General features: G+C 32.0%; 3 protein-coding genes and 1 pseudogene across 3 annotated transcripts; 2 read left to right on the forward strand and 2 right to left on the reverse strand.

The window, feature by feature from the left end:
* The first annotated feature begins 2,867 nt into the window (after positions 1 to 2,867).
* On the forward strand, positions 2,868 to 3,854 carry LOC111276457 (early nodulin-like protein 9). Its single transcript, XM_022862202.2, has 2 exons — positions 2,868 to 3,166; positions 3,258 to 3,854. The coding sequence occupies exons 1-2, from the start codon at positions 2,971 to 2,973 to the stop codon at positions 3,626 to 3,628; spliced, it is 567 nt and encodes a 188-aa protein (XP_022717937.2). The 5' UTR covers positions 2,868 to 2,970; the 3' UTR covers positions 3,629 to 3,854.
* Positions 3,855 to 4,225: 371 nt separating this feature from the next.
* On the reverse strand, positions 4,226 to 10,546 carry LOC111276456 (protein disulfide-isomerase 5-3-like). Its single transcript, XM_022862201.2, has 15 exons — positions 10,367 to 10,546; positions 9,919 to 10,009; positions 9,607 to 9,701; positions 8,520 to 8,577; positions 7,940 to 8,124; positions 7,757 to 7,814; positions 6,738 to 6,778; positions 6,573 to 6,647; positions 6,202 to 6,258; positions 5,816 to 5,882; positions 5,571 to 5,705; positions 5,148 to 5,369; positions 4,625 to 4,786; positions 4,456 to 4,533; positions 4,226 to 4,381 (listed from the first exon to the last, which is right to left on the reverse strand). Exons 1-15 carry the CDS (start codon positions 10,405 to 10,407, stop codon positions 4,304 to 4,306), a joined length of 1,443 nt encoding a protein of 480 aa, XP_022717936.2. The 5' UTR covers positions 10,408 to 10,546; the 3' UTR covers positions 4,226 to 4,303.
* Positions 10,547 to 12,581: 2,035 nt separating this feature from the next.
* LOC111276145 (putative disease resistance protein RGA1) lies at positions 12,582 to 14,780 on the reverse strand. Its single transcript, XM_089754390.1, has 3 exons — positions 13,591 to 14,780; positions 13,466 to 13,495; positions 12,582 to 13,338 (listed from the first exon to the last, which is right to left on the reverse strand). Exons 1-3 carry the CDS (start codon positions 14,778 to 14,780, stop codon positions 12,582 to 12,584), a joined length of 1,977 nt encoding a protein of 658 aa, XP_089610516.1.
* Positions 14,781 to 18,521: 3,741 nt separating this feature from the next.
* On the forward strand, positions 18,522 to 19,217 carry LOC111275707 (germin-like protein 9-3; annotated as a pseudogene).
* Positions 19,218 to 19,865: the final 648 nt, after the last annotated feature.

The raw sequence follows: 19,865 nt of genomic DNA on the forward strand, positions 1-19,865 counted from the left end.
ACTTTGACTGCCTTAAAATTGTGGCGAAAGAGATCTTCCTAAAATCAAATCTAAAACCCTAAAATTTTGCATTGATCACATTTGTCAAAGTAAAAAATTTTGGATTTGAATACAAAATTTAATTCAATTATATCGCATAAAATTTTAGTAATTGTAATTTTTTTTATTTCAAATTGTGACCTATTTTATAAAAAAAATTTAATTATAATAATAAAAAAGAAACAAAAAATTTTTTTGTTAATAAAGATTTTTGGATTCATTTTTTGTTAATAATAATGGAAGAAATTGGAAAGTATCATTGTCTTTCATTAGAATAACATTTGAAATGTCTTTAAACACAGTAGTGATGAGAATGTAAAACAAGCTATTCACTTATGGTTAATTTACAATTTTCTTAATTTTTTTTCTTAAGAAGAAAGAAAGAAGAATTTACATGTAGAGAAATTGTTGTGTTTTAATTAAATTATTTAGGTTTAATTTAAATAAAATTTAAATTTAATTTAATCATTGTCAAGTCGAACTCAAACTCGAATAGCTTAACTTATTGAATGAGTCGAATTTTAATATTTTAATATTTGGTTCGAATAATTTATAAGCTTAATCAAGTTTTTATATTTTAATGTATATTTTTATTATTTTAATTAAAAAATTATTATTTTACTTATATATATCAATTCGAGCTCAAATTCAAATTTAAATACAAATAATTGAGTTTAAAATCGAATAAGAATTGAATTTATTTTAATTCAATAAATGAATTTAATCAAAATGAGTTTAATTAATTTGATTTTTATCTCAAATCATATTGAATGTAAAAATTAAAATTTGATCAAATTTAAATCAAATTTTAAATCAAATTTAAATTCAAATTTCGCATTATATCAATTCAAAACGAGAGCTAATTAAAGTAAATGGATACTTTGAAAGGTAATGAATCTTTTAAATAAAATGTGGGAATAATTATTGTATCATGTTGTTCAATTAATTGTTTGGTCATGGAACTACATTGGGTACCCCTAAAACATAACGGTGATTAGACATAAAAATAATGCTTGTGGGTTTCAAAGAATGTGATTTGTTCTGTTTCAAATGCTTTCCAACTTATTCAGCAAAGGAAAAAAAAAATAAAGAAATAAATAAAATTTTCAACTTAAAGGGGACCATTTCTGTCTACCTTTGTTGGGTTCTAATTTAGCAAAGACAAAATCAATTGAGTTGAAGGTGCCGAGGCTGCCAGCTTGATCCAAGTTTTACCAACTGTTCTTTGGTTTCATGTTGCTCTGACTTCTTCATTTTATGTTCGATACATATTCTTTAATTATATGAAAAAAATTTAAAAATTCACCTATATTATCGGATACATACTCATTAATTTCCACATTCGTTTATGTCAAAATATCATAGCTTAGATTATCATTAATTTAAGTGAAATAGAATTTGGATAGAAATCTTAATTTCGAGTCATAATAATTTATCTCATATAGAAAAAAAAAGTAGAAATTTGATAGAATTTTTAATTTTAGAGTCATAAGAATCTTGTGAAATATTTCATGAACTGTCGTACAGTAAAACTAGTTTCAAAAGCTGGAAAACTATCTATAATTTGTAGTGTTAATCAATCTCCAGCAGCATTACTTATTACTGATCAATTTGATTTTTGTCTTCGTTTTCTCACTTGATTAACATGTAGCAACATTTTGATAATTTGTTATGGACCCAAGTTTTTTGTTATCCCTTGGTTTTTTGTTCGTTCTTTTTCTGGTTCCTTTCAATTTCTCATGTCTCCTAGCAGTACTTTACTTTCTGCAGATGGAGGTAAGCAGCTGCAAAAGAGGGGTGTTTATGTCAGGAAACCGACATTGTTCAAGTTGTTTAGAAATTTACCTAGTCCCCATCAGGTTCTGAGACTAATATATCTCCCTGGAAAAAGTCATAGCAAGTTCATAGAACTGTTTTTTTTTTTTTTTTTTTTCTGATTGAGACTGGATCAATCATTAATATATTTAGCAATGGAAAATATGGCAAATTAAGTAGCTGACTTTTTGTATTTCATGTCTGAATCTGACTAGATCCTGTCCTTCAAAGCCAGCTCATGATATTTCTCTGATGACAATCTAATGAAACCATCAAACCTAACCTTAATCTGTTAGGAAACATGACAGGGACTAATCACTTGACAATTATTACTTTTGTCACCCTTCATATCATTTCTGCAACAAATTTTGATGGATACAGGAAAAAGGGAATGAAATTCAACAGAAACATTAGTCTTGATGAAATGAGGATGAACTATATGCCAAATCTTGCAAATAATCAGCAATACTTCAGTTTAAAGAGATTTAAGATGTGCATTCCTGTCTCTGTCTCAAGCATTCTTTTTTTTTTTTTATCTCTCTTTCTGATTCTAATGCTTCAGATGGTAAAAAATCAAGAATTACTTGATGGAGAGGGAAGTTCAATTCAAAGTTCAAACCCCAAATCTTAAACACATTCTTCAAGCAAATTACTAGGATGAACAATTCTAGGTAAACTTTTTTTTTTTGGTAATGTGAATACAAACTCCGTTAATGCACGCAAGATGTTAGATGTCAATGGTTTAACCCAAAGGAGAAGACATGAATATTCTTGTTTATGGTCAAGCAAAGCATAAACTCACAATAAAGCAAGTAATAGAAAAAGATTCAAAAGAAAGCAGAAGAAAGAATACTCTTACCTCTTATAAACTATGATAATGAGGTGAACATTTATGCTTTGCACCTGAAGCCAAGAAATCCAAAGAAAAAGAGAATATGGAAAAGAAGCAAAGCTTCTCTGCCACAGTTTGTAAAGTTTTCATGCAAGTTGGCCTACAAAAACCCTGGTCTAGGCACCCATTGTTGCCAACCCTATTGTTTTCACCTAAGTTTCACAGTTCATCTTTCAGTTTTTTGTTGAAAACATTAACATCTGTTTTGATCTTTCATTTTTGCAATGGCTAACTCCATTTTCAGATCAGATTATCAATGCAAAGCTTTTCATGTATTGAGTCTCTTTTGTTTCATGCTACTGATTCAGGAGGGTTATGCAAGAGAATTCACAGTGATTTGGGGTCTTCAAAATGGCACCAATGCTGAAAATTATAATCAATGGGCAGAAAGAAACAGATTTCAAATTGGAGATTCACTTGGTAAGTTTTGGCTTATCTTCCATTTGGGTGTTTTTGTATATGTAACATTGTTGTTGATTTCATTTATACATGTATGTGACGTGCATGCCAGTGTTTATCTACACACCGAACGAAGATTCAGTGCTTCATGTGACCGCCGAGGCCTACAAACACTGCAGTGTAGAATCACCACTCGCCAACTACACCGATGGCCACACTGTTTTCCCATTCAATAATTCGGGGCCTTACTATTTCATCAGCGGAAACCAAGAAAACTGTCCAAAGAATGAGAAGTTGGAGGTTGTTGTGTTAGCTGATAGATGCAACCGTTCTTCAAGCACAAATGTAACCAACCCTCCTTCTCCTCCGGCACCAAGCGAGGAGTATAATCCACCGAAAAATGCAGCCTCTTCAGTCTTCACGACTGTTACTGGTTCTATTGGAGCATTTGTTGCCTCAACTCTTGTTTTAGCAATATTCTAAAGAGGATGAATTGATTTTTTTTTTTAATTTTTTGACCTTTTTTTTTCTTTGATTTTCCTCAGCTTGTGTTTACTGGGTTCATCTGGGTTTTTATAATTTATTGATAATTGATTGTCAAAATTAAGGAATAATCTGATAGTTGTATAGTATTTGGTGTGCTTGTTTGTAAACAGAAATAAATGGATTTTATACGGTGTGTATATGGCTTAACAGTCATTTATTATTATTTTTTTTTTGTGAAAAAAATGGTAAAACCACTTTCAATCTTAAAAGTTCTAGGCCTTACTATCCCTAAGAGGTCTCTGTGCATTAAACGAACCAAAATAAGACTCCTAATAGGTCTTCGTGTATTAAACGAACCAAAATACGAAGTTCCAGGTTTTGCGCAAACCCAACATCCTCGTCAATTGATCTTAAAAATATAATTTTCCATGCAAATCCTAATTTCTTCTTCGGATGATAGTAAAAATGCATTCTTTTACATTGGCACGATCCTAAAAATACGTTCTTCCAGGTAAATCTGATGCATATAAAATTTTACTCATAAAATATTGGCACGCTCTATGAATAAACTTCAAGATAAAAAGTAAGAATAACTGAACTCAACTGTGTTTCTTTAGAATAATCCTCACTAATTAGAATTCTTTACAGAATAACAATTTTTTTGCCTGGCTATCAAAAATTTTTGCCTAATTCTACTTTTTTCATCAACCTAATTGTATTGTGAAAAATTGAATCCAAAATCCCAGCAACCTGCAATCGACAGAGAAGATTCATTCATAAGGAAAAAGAGAAGGCTTTTGAGGACAGGGTAGTAAGTTACTAACCGTGAAAACACCTCCAATTATAGCGCATACATTGGTGATAAAGTGTGAAAATGACTTTGAGTTTTCTGTTACCAAAACCTGAGTACAAAAGGAAAAAAAAATTCTGTTGAATTAATGAAAAACAAGAAGAATGGAGGGTAAATATATTTAAAGAGTTTTGAGGAATAACCTGCATTGGAGATAACTCAAAGTGAAATTTCGCAACAGGTATGTATATGCTCTGTGCCAGACTGCTGTGCGCTGTGTACTCATATTCCTCGACTAATGTATGATCACGAGAAGATTTTCTTGTAACTACCTCGGTTTTGACAATTTGAAGGTAATGCTCTATCTGAAAATGCAATTAAGAAAGGAAAAGCTTGAAAACTATGTGCTTTTACGCATTTCAAAATAACAAACCAGCATTTCAGCAAATTTTTAATATTTTATGGACTCCACTCAGCTCACCTATTATCAAATCATTAATCAAGAATTGGTTAGGTCTATTTTAAAATTTTAGATTATGAAGGAATTCTTGAACAGAATATTCTTTATTGTCGACCAATGTCTATGCATATCTTACTAAGCCACATAGGTAAAGCATAGACTGCTTTGACAAAGAAGCGTATAAAATGTTCATGGTCAACACCATGGCAATTAAAAGGTAAAACAAGCAATTGAACAGAAAGGATCATATAAAAGAACAAACTTACAGTAACATTTGCATCTAAATCCCGGTGATTAATGAATGACCGACCATTCAACCTGTCATGGCTTCTACCAAGATAAGGTATTAATCGCTTCACATCACTCAGTACCCGAGGTGAAATTGTTTTACCAAACAAAAGATGGCTAATGACATGAGACATGTTCATTTTAGAAGCATCAAAAGAATGGGCTCCTGAACGAGCGGAGATAATAAGGTTGCCAGGAACCTGCAAAGTGCAAATCAAACTTAATACTTTAAGGTATAAAAGGAAAAACAATTCTGAATTGGCAAACTTTGAGATCAAATGGATGATATAACTAACATTTCTACTGCTCTTTATCTCAAGGGTGCACAAAAGATTGGACAAACTAATTACAAGTAAAATAAGTCAAATGGACAGAGTCTAATCTAGTATTGTAATTATCACCTTCTTTACTCGCACATATCCTTCAATTCTGCATCCTCCTGTCAATGGTGCTGGTCTTTTTGTTGCATCGGATTTATCCTCTAAAGCCAGCCTCTGGTTCTCCTGTGGAATAGAAGCAACCAAATCTTCCATCGTCTGGAAGAAACAGACAACTGCATTAGATCATGTATGCACCTTTATCTTATAAGATTTTTATAACTGATCCATAAACGCAAATGACCAATTCAAACCTAATTTAATTGTACCTTAACCAGGGTTTCTGTATCACGATCTCCATAATAAGATTCATGTTCATGGTGCCCATGGTCCTCCCTGAAACACATACAAGTCAGAGAACAAGGTGAATCCGCATTGCACATATACATAAAGTTAAGCAGCCCTAAATAGCCAAGAAGAAAGTAACAATCCTCTAGTCAGTAGTCAAAGGAAAGTGGAAGGTTAAACATATGCCTGAAACCATAGTACATATATGAGCTTCACATATTGGAATACAATAATAATTTGTTTAGGACCAAGCAACATAAAGAAAAGACAGAGTGAGGAAGAACAAGGAAAAGGGGGGGGGGGGGGGGGGACATTAAGTCATTAACATAAGGGTAGAAAAGATATGAACGGTAACACTTTCTTTTACCTCACATCATTGCCTTTACGAAAAATGCGAATGGATGGATACCCTTGAATGTGATGCCTGTATGAAGAAGAATACAGAACAAGTGAGCACAATAGTAATTAATAAACCAGAAAAGGAAGAAAGAGATAAAGAGAAAAGATTAAACTTGTGGCAAAGCTATGAAAAAGATGCAACATTTGGGAAATAATTCTATATTAGAAGCAAGAAAGCATTGTTTAAATATATGAAGTGATAAATATTGATATGTATCTACAACACCAAAGAGATAGAAATGCAACAATATGGTTAGTGGTCAAATAAAGACATATAATCATATTCTCAAACAAGAAGGCATTAATTTACATGCGATAAAACATCAAACAAAGAAATACCTCCTACACAAGTCAACTTCTTCAGTGCAATCAACCTTTGCCAAAAGAATACGCCCATCCGTTTCTGGATCATATCTGTAAAGAGCAAGGGTGCAAAATTCACTGTTAAATTAAGAAACTATTTACAAATTTATTCCATGGAAGAGAAATGATGCATGCTCGGACCTCTCTTTTATTATCTTGGCAGTTTTCTCCCAGGATGGTTTCTGAAACCCAAAAAGAAACATGGTGAGGTTACTGATAAGCAAAGAAGCCACCCAAGCTCTCAGTGGTAAAAGGAACAGTTTTAAGCCCCAACATAACCTTTAAACAGTTCAAAAAAAAGGAAGAAGAACTAAGCAATACAAAAAAACAAACCTTAGGCTGCAGGCAATTATTATCACTTTTGTGAAACCTTAGGACTAAGAAGGGTTCTTTAAGGAAGTATATATATAAGCCTGAAATATTTTGAATTGAAAAGAAAATCCATCCTCTGCCTTTTAGGTTAGAAGATATCTGTTCCAATTACTAACAAGATTTATTGCAGAGGAAAACTAACCTGCAGGAAGCGCCTTTTAATCACGTTTGAGTGGTAGTACTAGAATTAGATAAAAGGCTTCTTTATATGGAATCTATTAATTTTAAAGCTTTCTGTTTCCTAAATCACATGCCAAGTAACTTAATCCTCCTCTACTCATCTTGGTGACTAATTTCTCTAAAATACTATCAGCAAAATCTTCCTTAAACTAGAGAAAATAAAACTAAATCAGCAAATATAGTAGTCATAACTGCTGAAAGCATGCATTACTATCAGTTCCACCTAAGATTTCATACGCCTTAGCAGCAAGGGTTTAACTCATTTCCAAGTGCGATTGTTTAGAATATGGAGACAAACATACGTGTGCAGAAAAGGCCAACAAAAAAGCCACACAAACTAAGGTCCTCCACAGAAAATATCACATCACAAAGCATATTAGAGGGTTATTAAAATGCTCACTTAAAAAAAAAAATAAAGGATTATTAAAACATAAACAAAGTACATAAAGTCAAAAACTGAGTTACTTAAAATAGAAGATTTGGCAACCATATCAGTATGACATAAGTTATGTATGATGATGATCACTTTACACAGCTGAAGAGATAGACAATAATGATTTCAGCAAGCATCTTCAAGACAAAGATCATGCATGCTAATGGTAGATTACCAGGCGAATACTCCAGTAGCACCAAGGCGCATAAAAATTGACAACCAAAATTGGATACCTGCAAAAAACCATTCAAGTAACTAGAGGTATCACAAAAATTGGCATTTAACACACAGGGCTCCATAATCAGAACATGATACACACAAAATTAAATGGCTTACAAGTTTGAATTGATCCACTTACTGATGTGAAAGTTTGTCAAAGCTAACACCATTTAATGGTATGGAACCCTCAACAGTTTCTTCATCAACTTCATCTCCATGCTTAATGAAGTGTGGAACAGGTTCGGAATGAAACTCAGCACCAGTGGGTCTTAAATGTGGATCTATAGAAAACTTTCGGATTGTTTTTGTTATATTCAACCTGTTCTGAAAACAGAAGACACAAATTTAGTCACATTGACCAAAATTTGCATGGTAAAATACCATTGGGAAAAAAACATTCAGGCATCTTGAAGAATGAAGCATGAAAAAATATTGACAGGAAAATAGTAACACAATATCCTAAAAAGGTGTGGTGTATTTTATTTTCTGTAGCATCAAAATTTTTATCAGATAAGTTTCAAAAAAGATAGGGAACAAGGATAGCTGATCGAAAATTTGTCAGACATACTCGATGCCAGGCATTTGAAGTGCAGTATTAAGCTTGCAGCTAGTAAAACACTCCAGAGCAATGCAAGACCATCTTTTTAAAAGATTTAGTGCTAAACAGAAGCATTCAATAAAGTTAAGTATATGAAACACATCCAATGATAGAAACTTACAGTTCCCAAGACATCACTCACGTCAACAGATGCAAATTCACAAGAGAGCGCTGGAAAACTGGAAATCAATTGGAATAGTCAGCCAACCCAATTTTTTTTTTTATCATTAAAAGTAAAGTTTGAACAATGTCCAAGAATATTGCAGAACTGGAAAAAACCCATGCATATTAAGATCACAGACGGTGTAGCAACCTATCAGAGTTTTAAAGCAAACCCTGTAGAAGTATGAAATAAAAAATTGCATGGGTTATTGCTTAGCTGGATTTTGGTTGGCATGTAGCAATGTAAACCCAACATTTTTCCAAAAAAAAAAAATCTATACAGAAATCTCAAAAGCAGCATAACGTACCCTAAGAACCACAATGCAATGTTATCTCATTGTTTATTTGCTAGTCAAGCAAGAATATTGCAACTTGGAGCCTTATTAGATGGGGAATATCTTTTCATGCTAAGCTCAATTGAGACCAAATATGATATCAAAAAGAAACTTGAAGTATCATCATATTCTCAACACCTGAAGTTCAATATATTTCAAGCCACTCCTGCCCATTGCACTAATGTATCCATTAACGTATAAATAAAGATAAGCAGTAAGAACCTATATAACCACAATCAGCTATTATCAGAATGGATTTCAACTGCTAACTCTACAAAGGAAAAAACCATCTACTTCTAATTTGACATGAATTTCAACTGGTCCTTCAATCATATCAGCAACAATCAGCTCATATCAGAATGCATACCAAGACTCATCCATGTTGAAGCACATTCACGTACAGGATATACCCTATTCCTTTTTTTTACTTTTTGATACATGATCAGACAAAAACTATAACAGGTAACAAGATAATGCCAATCAAAGTTCAAGGCCAATTTTCAGAACATAGATTAACTCAACCTATTCCTATCTTACTTAATGAATGAGAAAGGACGATACAACCATGAAGGTAGCTCTTACTTCAAGATCCAACATCAAGATTGTATGCTACAACACTATGACAAAAAATATAAAGACTATAACTATGAAAAGGCTTTACAACCAAATGAGAACATCAAATGATGACATCGCTACAGAAAATTAATGCACCTCATGTTAAAATCAATACGTAAAAAGTCCCCATCAGAACTATTGTCAACAATAATAGATGTAGAGGTGCTGACTGTTAAATAATTACTCAATTCCTGCAAAATAAAATGTCACGTATTAAAATGGGTGAAGAGGAAAAATGCTTTCATTGCAAGGCCACAGCTTCATTCCTAAACTACAATGAATCCAATAAGTATCATCAAAGAAAAGAAAAGGAAATGGTAACAACTAATAAGATAAAAAGATGTTTGACAAAAGCTGTTTGGGCGCCGAAATCAAATTGAAGATGGACTAAATAAAGAGGCTGCCTACCATTCCAAACAAAAACATCATAGCCAATGCTGCTACTATGGATAACCCTGCACCGGAGAGCGTTGCCTCAGTCAAATCTCTAGGGATTTTCCTGTAGAGAAAAACGAACAATAATTGAAAAAAATCGGATTATCACTAACACAAAAAAAAAATTTAACCTAAACAAGAATTTCAGCTCATTCAGCAAATTACTATAAACATTTTAGCAAGAAAACAAGAATTTATACAAAATTATTCAAACGAAAATAATCGGAAGCCTGCAGGTAACAGTTTTGATTTCCAGTACATGAATAAATAATATATATATCCAAACATAGCAATTAGAAATTCACTCTTTCCTATCAAATGCTTAGATCCATTAAAAATTTTCGAACTTAAATTATTTGCATCAATCATCGGAAATTTAAATAAATGCGATGAATCGAAAGAGAAAATGAGGGATCTGAACCTGTAAAAATCGACGGACTTGATCTTGCTTGAAGAAATCATGGCTGATATTAATCAATCGAAATCTGATTTAATTGAAAAATTAAAAATAAAAATAAAAAAGAAAAATTTAAATCCCAAGAGATCTGGCAAACGAGAAAGAGCTTTTCACTAAGAGAGTGTCAAGAGTGAGAGAAGAGCAATGGCGTTTAACTACTTAACTCTCGTGCATTTTATACGGGGCCGTAATCTGCTGTGGGTGACAATAGGATGAGAATGCGAATAAATCGGAGATTTATCCTCTTAAAATATGCCACGTAGGATAACGGGGACAAATCTGGGTCATTCCATCTGAATATTTCAACACTTGCCTTTTTTTTTTTTGAATGTTAAGTTGCTTTTTGCTTGGTAAAAACTATAAAATTTTTTTTTGGGCTCAACTTGCATTGTTTGTTGTACTGCTAAGTAATAAATGACTGTTTATAATAAAAAAAATTATTTGATATATTATAATGAAAATTTTTAATTTTATAAATAAAATTAAGATGATAATATATGTATATTAAAAAAATAAAAAATTAATTTAAAAAAATTTATTATCATTTTAATCTTGTTTATAAAATTAAAAAATTTTACTATTAATATATTGAATAATTTCTTTTCTAATAAAATGATTGTTTTTTGTTATATTCAAGGTACAAAAAATATGCCTCAAGAGGAGGGTTGAATTTTTAATATTTTGGTGTATATGTGTATTTTTAAGTTAATCTACAAATTTTAAATAGTGAATATATAGGGTTCTTCCAAATAGAATGTTGTAATTATCAAATTTATATATGATTATTAAGAACAATTACTTAAATTTTATCGAATTTGATTCATTAACATTTTTTCAAATTTTATGCAAATTTATGTAACAAAATCTTTTAATTTATCACTTATAATTTTTTGATTTTAATTTTTATTTAATTTTTTACAAAAAAATTTTACAAATTTCATTTAAAAAACTTCATCTAAATCTTTATTATTCAAACTTCACAAATTTAGTATATAAACAGTTTAATACAAAGATCCAATTTTTTGCAATCCTAGTTTTACTTATTCAAAGGTAATATAGAATCAAAATGCTCATGATACAATTTCTTGTTGAAAGGCGCATATACATGTCAACTCTTATTATTCTCCACCACCAGCTTCCACCAGCTACCATCCATCAATGCAAATAAATATTTGGGATATGAGCAATGTGATGCCACTTGATACCGCTGCCGGTGCCCTCTTGATCTATGTCGAACAGCTGGGGACATTCATAAATTTGCAATATTTGTAAAGTGCAAGGGAGAGGCATCCCTTCCGGAAGGAAGGTTAATAATCCGGGGCAATGGCTAATATCAAGTGTTTTGAGGGAAGGGAGGTTAGGTATCCAATCGAGCAAAGCAGACAAACTTGGGCACTTGTTAATCTTCGGTTCTCGTAAGGAGACAAGGAGATGCATTCCTTCCGGTAGAGACTGTAATTGACGGCACTCCCTGATTTTTAATGTTTTGAGGGTAGTGAGATTGGGTATCCACTCGGGCATAGCTATCAAATCTGGGCAGCTGTAAATCTCCAAATACTGTAAAGAGGTGAGGTGGCAATGCTTTCTTTGGGGAACCAACGATGACAAATTATAGCAACTCACGAACTTCAAGTACTCAAGATAAGTGAGGTTTTGCGGAAACTCCTCTGGCAGAACTTGTACATCATCAATATCTGAAAGAATCAGACGTCTCAAATTGGAGAGAGGAAGGTTAGCTGAAGAATGTGATATGCTAGACTTGTCCTTCTTCATAGTCAATGTTTGCAGCAATGGCCTTACACTAGAGTCACACAAGTGCAACTCTTGGTCGAGAGATGGGAACAATGGCATGGAAGTCAAGTAAGGACAACCATCGATACCTAATCTGGAAAGGCAAGGAAACGAAGGCAGCACTGCAGTTGATCCTTCATTCCTAATCTTCTTCTTCCACCATCCTTTGAGATTGGGACAACACCGGAGCCTGAATTCCTTAAGCGATGGGAAGAAAAAGTTCGTTGTTGTTGTGCAGGTCGAAGTGGAACAAGACAAGGAGGAACCATGTTCTTCTTCCCTTCGATCAGCATCATCATCTGCCATGTATTCTAAATCATAGAAATTACCAAGAAAAAGATACTCGAGATACCGGAGATGGTCCAATGGTGGTAGATATTGGCAACGGCTATCTTGCATGTGAATTTTGACTAAATTTGAAAGGGGAAGATAACCACCTGGAAAGCCTTGCTCCACTGTATCCACTTACGCCCAATTCTTTCAAATTTGGATGTGGTTCAAGATTATCTAACCACTGTTCATGCTTTTTATTATCTTCATTTCGCTCCCATATTAATTTCAAGGCCTGTAGGTATTTCTTTTCTTTCAAATTTGCTTCGTTGGACTCTAACCCAACGTTCCCCACCTTCTCTAAATTGCTAATATACAAGCAGCCTCCAAGGGAGTTTAGTTCACTCAGTTCATTCAAGGTGGTTCCCCTTGGAAAACTTTGTTCATCACTGTTCACAATAAAAGTACTCAATCGTTGCAATGAAGCTGATTCCCCTATCCCTTTTGGCAAGCACTTTAACTTCCCACAACCCTCAATGTCCAGATATTCAAGACTAATCAATTTTCCTATATCTCTAGGTAGCTCTTTAAGATTTGAACACCAGTTTAGTTTTAGAGTTTGCAAATTATGTAAGTCGGTTATAGAGTTTGGTAGTATTTTCAAATAACAGTTATAAGAGAGATTGAGGAATTTTAAATGTTTCAAGTCATCAATTGAATTTGTTAATTTGTCGATATTCGTATAATTCAAATCCAATATACATAAAGATGGATTGAATCTTGAAATATTTATATTTTGAATCAATTTATTATATTTCAAAAACCAACATGAAATCCACAATAAAGTCCTTACCCGCGTTGTTTTTGACAAGTACCTAAAAAATTCTTGGGAAAGTATGCATTCTAGTAACACATCTCTTTCTGCCTCTTGAAAAAACGACCTTGATAATATAAATCATTAAAATATTCATCACCAATGTCTTGTAAATTCTCAGATGTAACCTTGTACTCGCCACATTTGGATCAACATGTCTTTAGATATTACGAAGTCTTTTGGAAAAATTGAACAAAAAGCAAAACATTGTTTCAAATGACTTGGTAAAGTATATGTAACTTAATTTTAGAACAGGGAAAACATCATCGTTTTTTTCAAGTAACTTCCAAATTTTATGTCTTTGACAGATGACCAATACTTTTCATTAGGTTTTTGTCTCATCAAACTTGCTAAACACTTGATAGCTAGAGGAACTCCTTTGCATCTTTTTGCAAAGTCTTTCCCTATTGCTTTATGGTTTGGATCAATATAATTATCTTGTCCTTGAAACGCCACTTGCTCAAACAAAACCCAAGATTGATCCTCATTCAGACCCTCTAATATGTATGGAAAATTGACCTTCATGATTGATGCAACATTTTTACTACGAGTTGTCACTAACATTTTACTCCCTAGAGCACCCTTAACTAGATATTTGAAAAAATTTTCCCACTTGAAATCATTTTCATTCCACACATCATCTAGTACAAGTAAATATCTCTTGCCTCTTAAATTTTCTTCCAGTTGTTTTTGTATTTCTGCTAGAGCTAAGTCGGCCACAGACCCACCGGTCACAGCTTCCAACATTTTCTTAAAAATTACTCTGGCATCAAATTCTGCAGAAACAAAAACCCATATTCTTGTACTAAAATATTTTTCTATTGTCGTTTCCATGTACACCAATTGGGCCAGTGTGGTCTTCCCTAAACCTCCAAGCCCAACAATGGCAACAATGGGGATATTGCTATCCTCCTGCTGGTTATGTTTCTCCTGCAACAATAATTCTATGATGTCCTGTATATTGTTCTCTCTCCCTATTATTGCTGATCTAACCATTGGAGCTGTTTCCCTCCCACTATTCTTAACTCGTACATCCCCTAAAACTATCTCCCTGAGTTTGAATTTAGACTTATCAGCTGCAATCTCATCTAGCCTCTTTCTAATGTTTTTAATTCTTTTACTCATCTTAAGTCCAAATGCTAGTTGATTAAAGGATGAAAAGAATTTGCGTTCCTGTCCTCGGGCATTCACCTTTTGACGGAGTTGTTCATATTCGAATTCATCGATTAAGTCATCTACATCGTAGACAACTTCTTGGAGCCGACTTATGCAGTTTCTCACTTCATGAATGCTCTCCTGTTTCTCTTTGATGGTGTCTAACGTTTCTTGAAGCTTGCCTAGATCCTTATCCACCCTGAAAATTGAGGCGAGTTCTTGCATAGTAAGTGACCCCAACTTGTACAAGATGTTACTAATTGTCGCGTATGGAATTGCTTCCGCCATTAAAATGAACTTAAACCAGATGAAATGAGCGCAAAAACAAGATAAAAATTAGAGGTTTTGATTGATGAATGATGATCAAAGAAACAACAGATTCTGTCTTGTGTGAATGTCTTCCGTGGTCTCTTTTAGATATATATAATAATGGATACTGGGTGGACAGGATGAGATTGATTTGATATCATTTGATTTCACAAACAAATCCAACGCTCCTAATTCGATCAATTACATAACCATTTAGATTTAACCGATTAGATTTCACGTTCCAATAATAGGTAAATAAATAAACGAATATATTGGAAGAATCCAAAAACAAATAAACAAAACGAGCTCTTTGACCTATACCTTCAACGGATAGCTCAACGGCTAGCTTTCTCAACCCCGTGCATAGTTATATGCATGCGTGGCTTAAATTACCTTGTCTTTCATCAATAATAATCTGCCATAGATATATAGTATGATTTTTTTATAATAATAATAATAATAATAATAATAATAATAATAATAATAATAATAAATTAATACTCTATTGTGGAGATTTTGAATTTGAATTTTAATATTAGCATGATAAATTTACGAGAAGAAAGAGTACTAACTTTCGATATGTATCCTAATATCACATGTAAAATGGTAAATAGGTTGATTGGATCAAGTTTAGAATGAATTAATTAGGGTTGGGTCATTTTGAATCAAAAGAAAAGTTGAGAAATTTCGGATTAGAATTATTTTGGATTAAAATCAATTAAGTACTAAATGATTGTTTATAATAAAATGATATTTTTTTAGTTAATTAAAGGTATGAAGAATATTCCTTAAGATTAATAATGACAATGATTCGGATCGAATTTGATTTAGTTTATTTTGAATAACGTATATTATTATAAAATTTTAAATTTTGATTTTAATTTAAATAACTCTATTTTTTAAATAGATCCAAATTCAAATCGACCTTTTTTTTTAAAATTGGTTTGATTTGAATCGAATTTTAATAATTTGATTTGATTTAGTTTATTGGTTTTTAAATTTTAATTTTTTTATATTATTTTAATAAAATTTTTAATATATTTAAATAGATTTATATATAAAATAATTATTTTATTTCATAAACATTTAAAATATATATAAAAAATAATAAAAATATATAATTCAATTCGATTTTTTTGTGTTTTTTACATCTCGATTTAAAATTCGACCTGAATTTAATATATACATTTAATATGTAATTTTGATTCAAACCGAATAAAAAAAAATCAATCCGAACCAAACTTAAGACTACAATTTTAAATCAATTTTTAAGTTTTTTGATTTTTTTTCACCTCTATCCAAAATGAGGGTTGATTTTTTTAATATTTTGATTTATGTGTATTTTTAAGTAAATATACAAATTTAAATGGTGAATATATAGGGTTCTTCTAAATAAAATGTTGTAATTATCAAGATTTATATATCATTATTAAGAACAATTACTTAAAAATCATATTTATAATAATAAATTATATATACTAATAATTTCTTTTTGGAGTTAAACCACCTATAAAAAATAGCTATATATTGCAGAGACATCTTCCAAAAATTTAATCAAACTTGAAAGGAGTATAAGTTCAATTAATAACCTTTTCTGGTCAATTAAAATTGAAACCATTTATGATTTGGTTATAATATCTTTGATAAATCCTTAACTATAATGAAATATATATTTATGGAAGCAAATCAATTATTATGGTTAGTATTAAGTAATTTTTTTTCAAGAAACTTCGTATTAAGTAATTTGTTTATAAAATAAATTGTAATCTAAAAAAAATGATTGTACATGTTAATATTAAATTTTAAACTTGTTAAATATTAATTTTTTAAAATAATTATATAAATGAATTAAATTAAACTTCATGCTTATATTTTGCACTCTAAGAAAGATGAGAGTACGATATCAAAAGGCAAAAGTCTTCTCTCTATGCACAATGAAAGAACCTTTGAATATTTAGGTCCCCTTACAACAGTTGGGGATAATAATTAAGCAAAAGGCTAGAGACAATTGAAGCCATTGCTCAAAGTCGTTCAGGTATTTTACTACTTGAATGGCCAAAATGGAACCGCATGATTCTGAAAGAAAAGCGCAGGGGTTTCCAACCAGCTCAGCTCCAGAGTCTAGAGTCCAGACACTTCTCCCAATCATTCTGACCCAAGTGTTGTTTGCCCTGGTTCAGAGATAACCAAGCATTGAGGAACGTGAATATGAAAAATCTAGAAGAAAAATTCAAGAAACTTAAGTATGTAGTCATCGAGTGGGTAACTGATCTATGCTTCGGCACATTCCACATAAATTTGAGCAATACATAGGAAGCCAATTTACCTTAAATTTCAAGATCATTAGGCCTTTGATTCTATATTCACTTCTAGGAAGGAAAGAGTAGCAAGTTCATGTCAACAACAACATTCTTCCCCAATATAATTGACCCAAGTTCATGTCACTTTTGATGGTGCTTGCAGCTTCCCCAGCCCCTTGTTCACCTTGAAAATTGACCCAAGTTCTTGGAAAGCCGAGGACCCACATTATCGGATGAATTAAGACATTGGAATATGAAAAATAATCCATTACACAGATTTTTTCCTTTCTAATACTAAACTTAATAATTTATATATTTGTATCATGTAAAATATTAATAATTTCGTATATTTATGTTGTATTTTATATAAAAATTATATCACAATTCATATGACACAAAAACATAAAATGTATTTTTTGATTTTGTTAAATTCATTTATAATTTTTATTAAAATTTTAAATTGTATCTTTTTTTCATATCGTGTCACCGTATTATATTTACAATTATCAGATCTGTCTAATTCTTCCTATCAAATGGAGTATTGGTTCTAGGGTCACTAAAAAAATTTGATATCCAGAAGCAGGAAATTCCCTGCTACAAAAAAAAAAAAAAAATCAAGCGGGAAAAATTGAGGTCACAAAAGGGAAAAACCACAGCAAGAATGCTAAACAAAAATTGTAGAATTAATCCCAAATTCAGATTTTTCCCTTTTTTTTTTTAATTTGTATACTGTGGTTAGGTTTCTCACATGTACCAAGATTATTTTTCGTTTCTCTTCCTTCTTAGTTTGGTTTATTTGCTTATCCTATGATGTATTCTATTACTTGAATGCTTATTTACAACATGAATGATGGAAAATAAAGAGAAAAAAAAGAGGTTAGAGATAATGTTATTAAAATTATTAATTTAAATAGAATGAACGTTTTCATCTCATATTTAGAAGGGTTGAATTTAGAAAGAAAAGAAATGTGTTCCCTTCTACCAAACCAAAAAAAAAAAAAAAAAATGAAAAGAAAGCAAATTTTCCTTCTATTTTCTTTCTCTCCTTCCTCTTTCCCTTCTACCAAACACAGTGTAAAAGATTGTTTGAACCCGTATTGTTGCCTATCTTGTTTTATTGAAGTTCTATCTTAATGCAGGCCAACATATACAATAGGAGGTATTGGCAAACACAATGTTCTTGTTATACATATGAATTTGATTCATATATTCTCAATTTTATAATTTTGACATACGATGTAAAAGAATCATACACGGATATAACCCTGAATGTCTTGATCCCTTTTTATATTTTAATTCCCCTTCTATATGATGACATCGAAATGGCTGGTAACCAACATGTTTTGCCTTCATTTTTGAGTTAAAAATTTAATGAAAATTGCTGGCCCTGAAAGCGATCAATTCAGCGATATTGAAGAACAAAGTTCAACAATCTCACTTTATAAATACATGCTCCAGTTTGAGGTGTAAAGGCAAGAAACAAAGTTCAGCAATATGCCATCAACTTTCTTCAAGTTGATTTGTCTCTTTTTATTAGCAGCAATGGTTTCCGCAAGTGATCCTGATATCTTATCAGACTTCTTAGACCCTGCAAAGTCTACAGGCCTCGATGGGAATTTCTTCACTTTTACGGGACTTCGTGGGATTTGATGCTGATTATCCACCTAACTTCAAGGTTACAAAAGCTAGCATGGCGGAGTTCCCTGCTCTGAATGGGCAGAGTGTCTCCTTGGCCACTTTGGAGTACCCTGCAGGCACCATTAATCCACCTCACATCCTCCCTTGTTCGGGTGAGCTCCTTATCGTTGTCGATGGAAGCCTTGAGGTTGGTTTTGTTGACACAACCGGCAAGCTTTACACTCAAACCCTTCAGGTTGCGGATATCTTTGTGTTTCCAAAAGGACTAGTGCATTACCAATACAACCCTAGCTCGGATCAACCAGCCATGGCTGTTTCGGCATTTGGTAGTGCAAATGCTGGAAGTGGAACTGTTTCTATTCCATCTACTCTTTTTGCCACGGGTATCGATGATGATGTCCTAGCCAAAGGGTTTAAAACTGATGTTGCTACCATTCAGAAGATCAAGGCTGGTCTTAGAGCCAAGGTCAAAAATTGAAGCCCCATCTCATTCTTCAAGACTCAAGTAATAAATGGCTAGCCTGCTACCATTGCAATAATTCATATCTTTTTTATTTTTTTTTGCCTCCATTTATTCTGTATAAATAAGCAGAAAAAAAAATGTATTAATAATGTCAATGACACAATATTTGAGTTTCATTAGTTGCTTCATTTGATACATTTGGTCTTTGGGTCATCATCTTTTAAATGAAAATGAAATTGGTTCGACTTGCTTGGTTTCCTTTTTTGATTTTTTGTGCTTAGATTTTCTCCTGGTTTCATAACTGAATCCTTCAAGGAAACCATAGAAATTTTAAGTTTGGAAACATGAGTTGCAAATTGTCTTCTCTTAAGTTAATGCCTAATTTCAAAGCTGTTCCATTTGGCTGCAAAGAAATTGAAGGTAAGATCACATTATTATTATTATTATTATTATTATTATTATTTTGGTACGTACAAAGGAAGTTGTTACCTAGAAATAAAATAAAGAATTGCAAATACTAATATTTGAATTTCAAAACTGAATGTTATGTTTTCAAGATAACTGCATAAATAAATTAAGATAACATTTTTTCTCATCATATGAATGGTGGAATACTATTATTTTGGTACGTACAAAAGATATTGCATTTAGAGATAAGAAAAG

The sequence above is a fragment of the Durio zibethinus genome, chromosome 25, assembly GCF_047325235.1.
Source record: "Durio zibethinus cultivar Kanyao isolate XHJ-2024 chromosome 25, ASM4732523v1, whole genome shotgun sequence".
NCBI lineage: Eukaryota > Viridiplantae > Streptophyta > Magnoliopsida > Malvales > Malvaceae > Durio > Durio zibethinus.

Bases quoted from the DNA above. Each gene is read 5' to 3' on its own strand.
- LOC111276457 (XM_022862202.2), top strand. From the start codon at position 2,971: ATGGCTAACTCCATTTTCAGATCAGATTATCAATGCAAAGCTTTTCAT. The intron at 3,167-3,257 runs GTAAGTTTTGGC...CGTGCATGCCAG, and splicing joins TCAAATTGGAGATTCACTTG to TGTTTATCTACACACCGAAC.
- LOC111276145 (XM_089754390.1), bottom strand. From the start codon at position 14,780: ATGGCGGAAGCAATTCCATACGCGACAATTAGTAACATCTTGTACAAG. The intron at 13,496-13,590 runs GTTCTAAAATTA...TAATATCTAAAG, and splicing joins AAAACGATGATGTTTTCCCT to ACATGTTGATCCAAATGTGG. The intron at 13,339-13,465 runs GTTACATCTGAG...AGAATTTTTTAG, and splicing joins CCAAATGTGGCGAGTACAAG to GTACTTGTCAAAAACAACGC.
- LOC111276456 (XM_022862201.2), bottom strand. From the start codon at position 10,407: ATGATTTCTTCAAGCAAGATCAAGTCCGTCGATTTTTACAG. The intron at 10,010-10,366 runs GTTCAGATCCCT...TTTTCTCTACAG, and splicing joins AAGTCCGTCGATTTTTACAG to GAAAATCCCTAGAGATTTGA. The intron at 8,578-9,606 runs GTGCATTAATTT...ATTGATTTCCAG, and splicing joins CGTATTGATTTTAACATGAG to TTTTCCAGCGCTCTCTTGTG.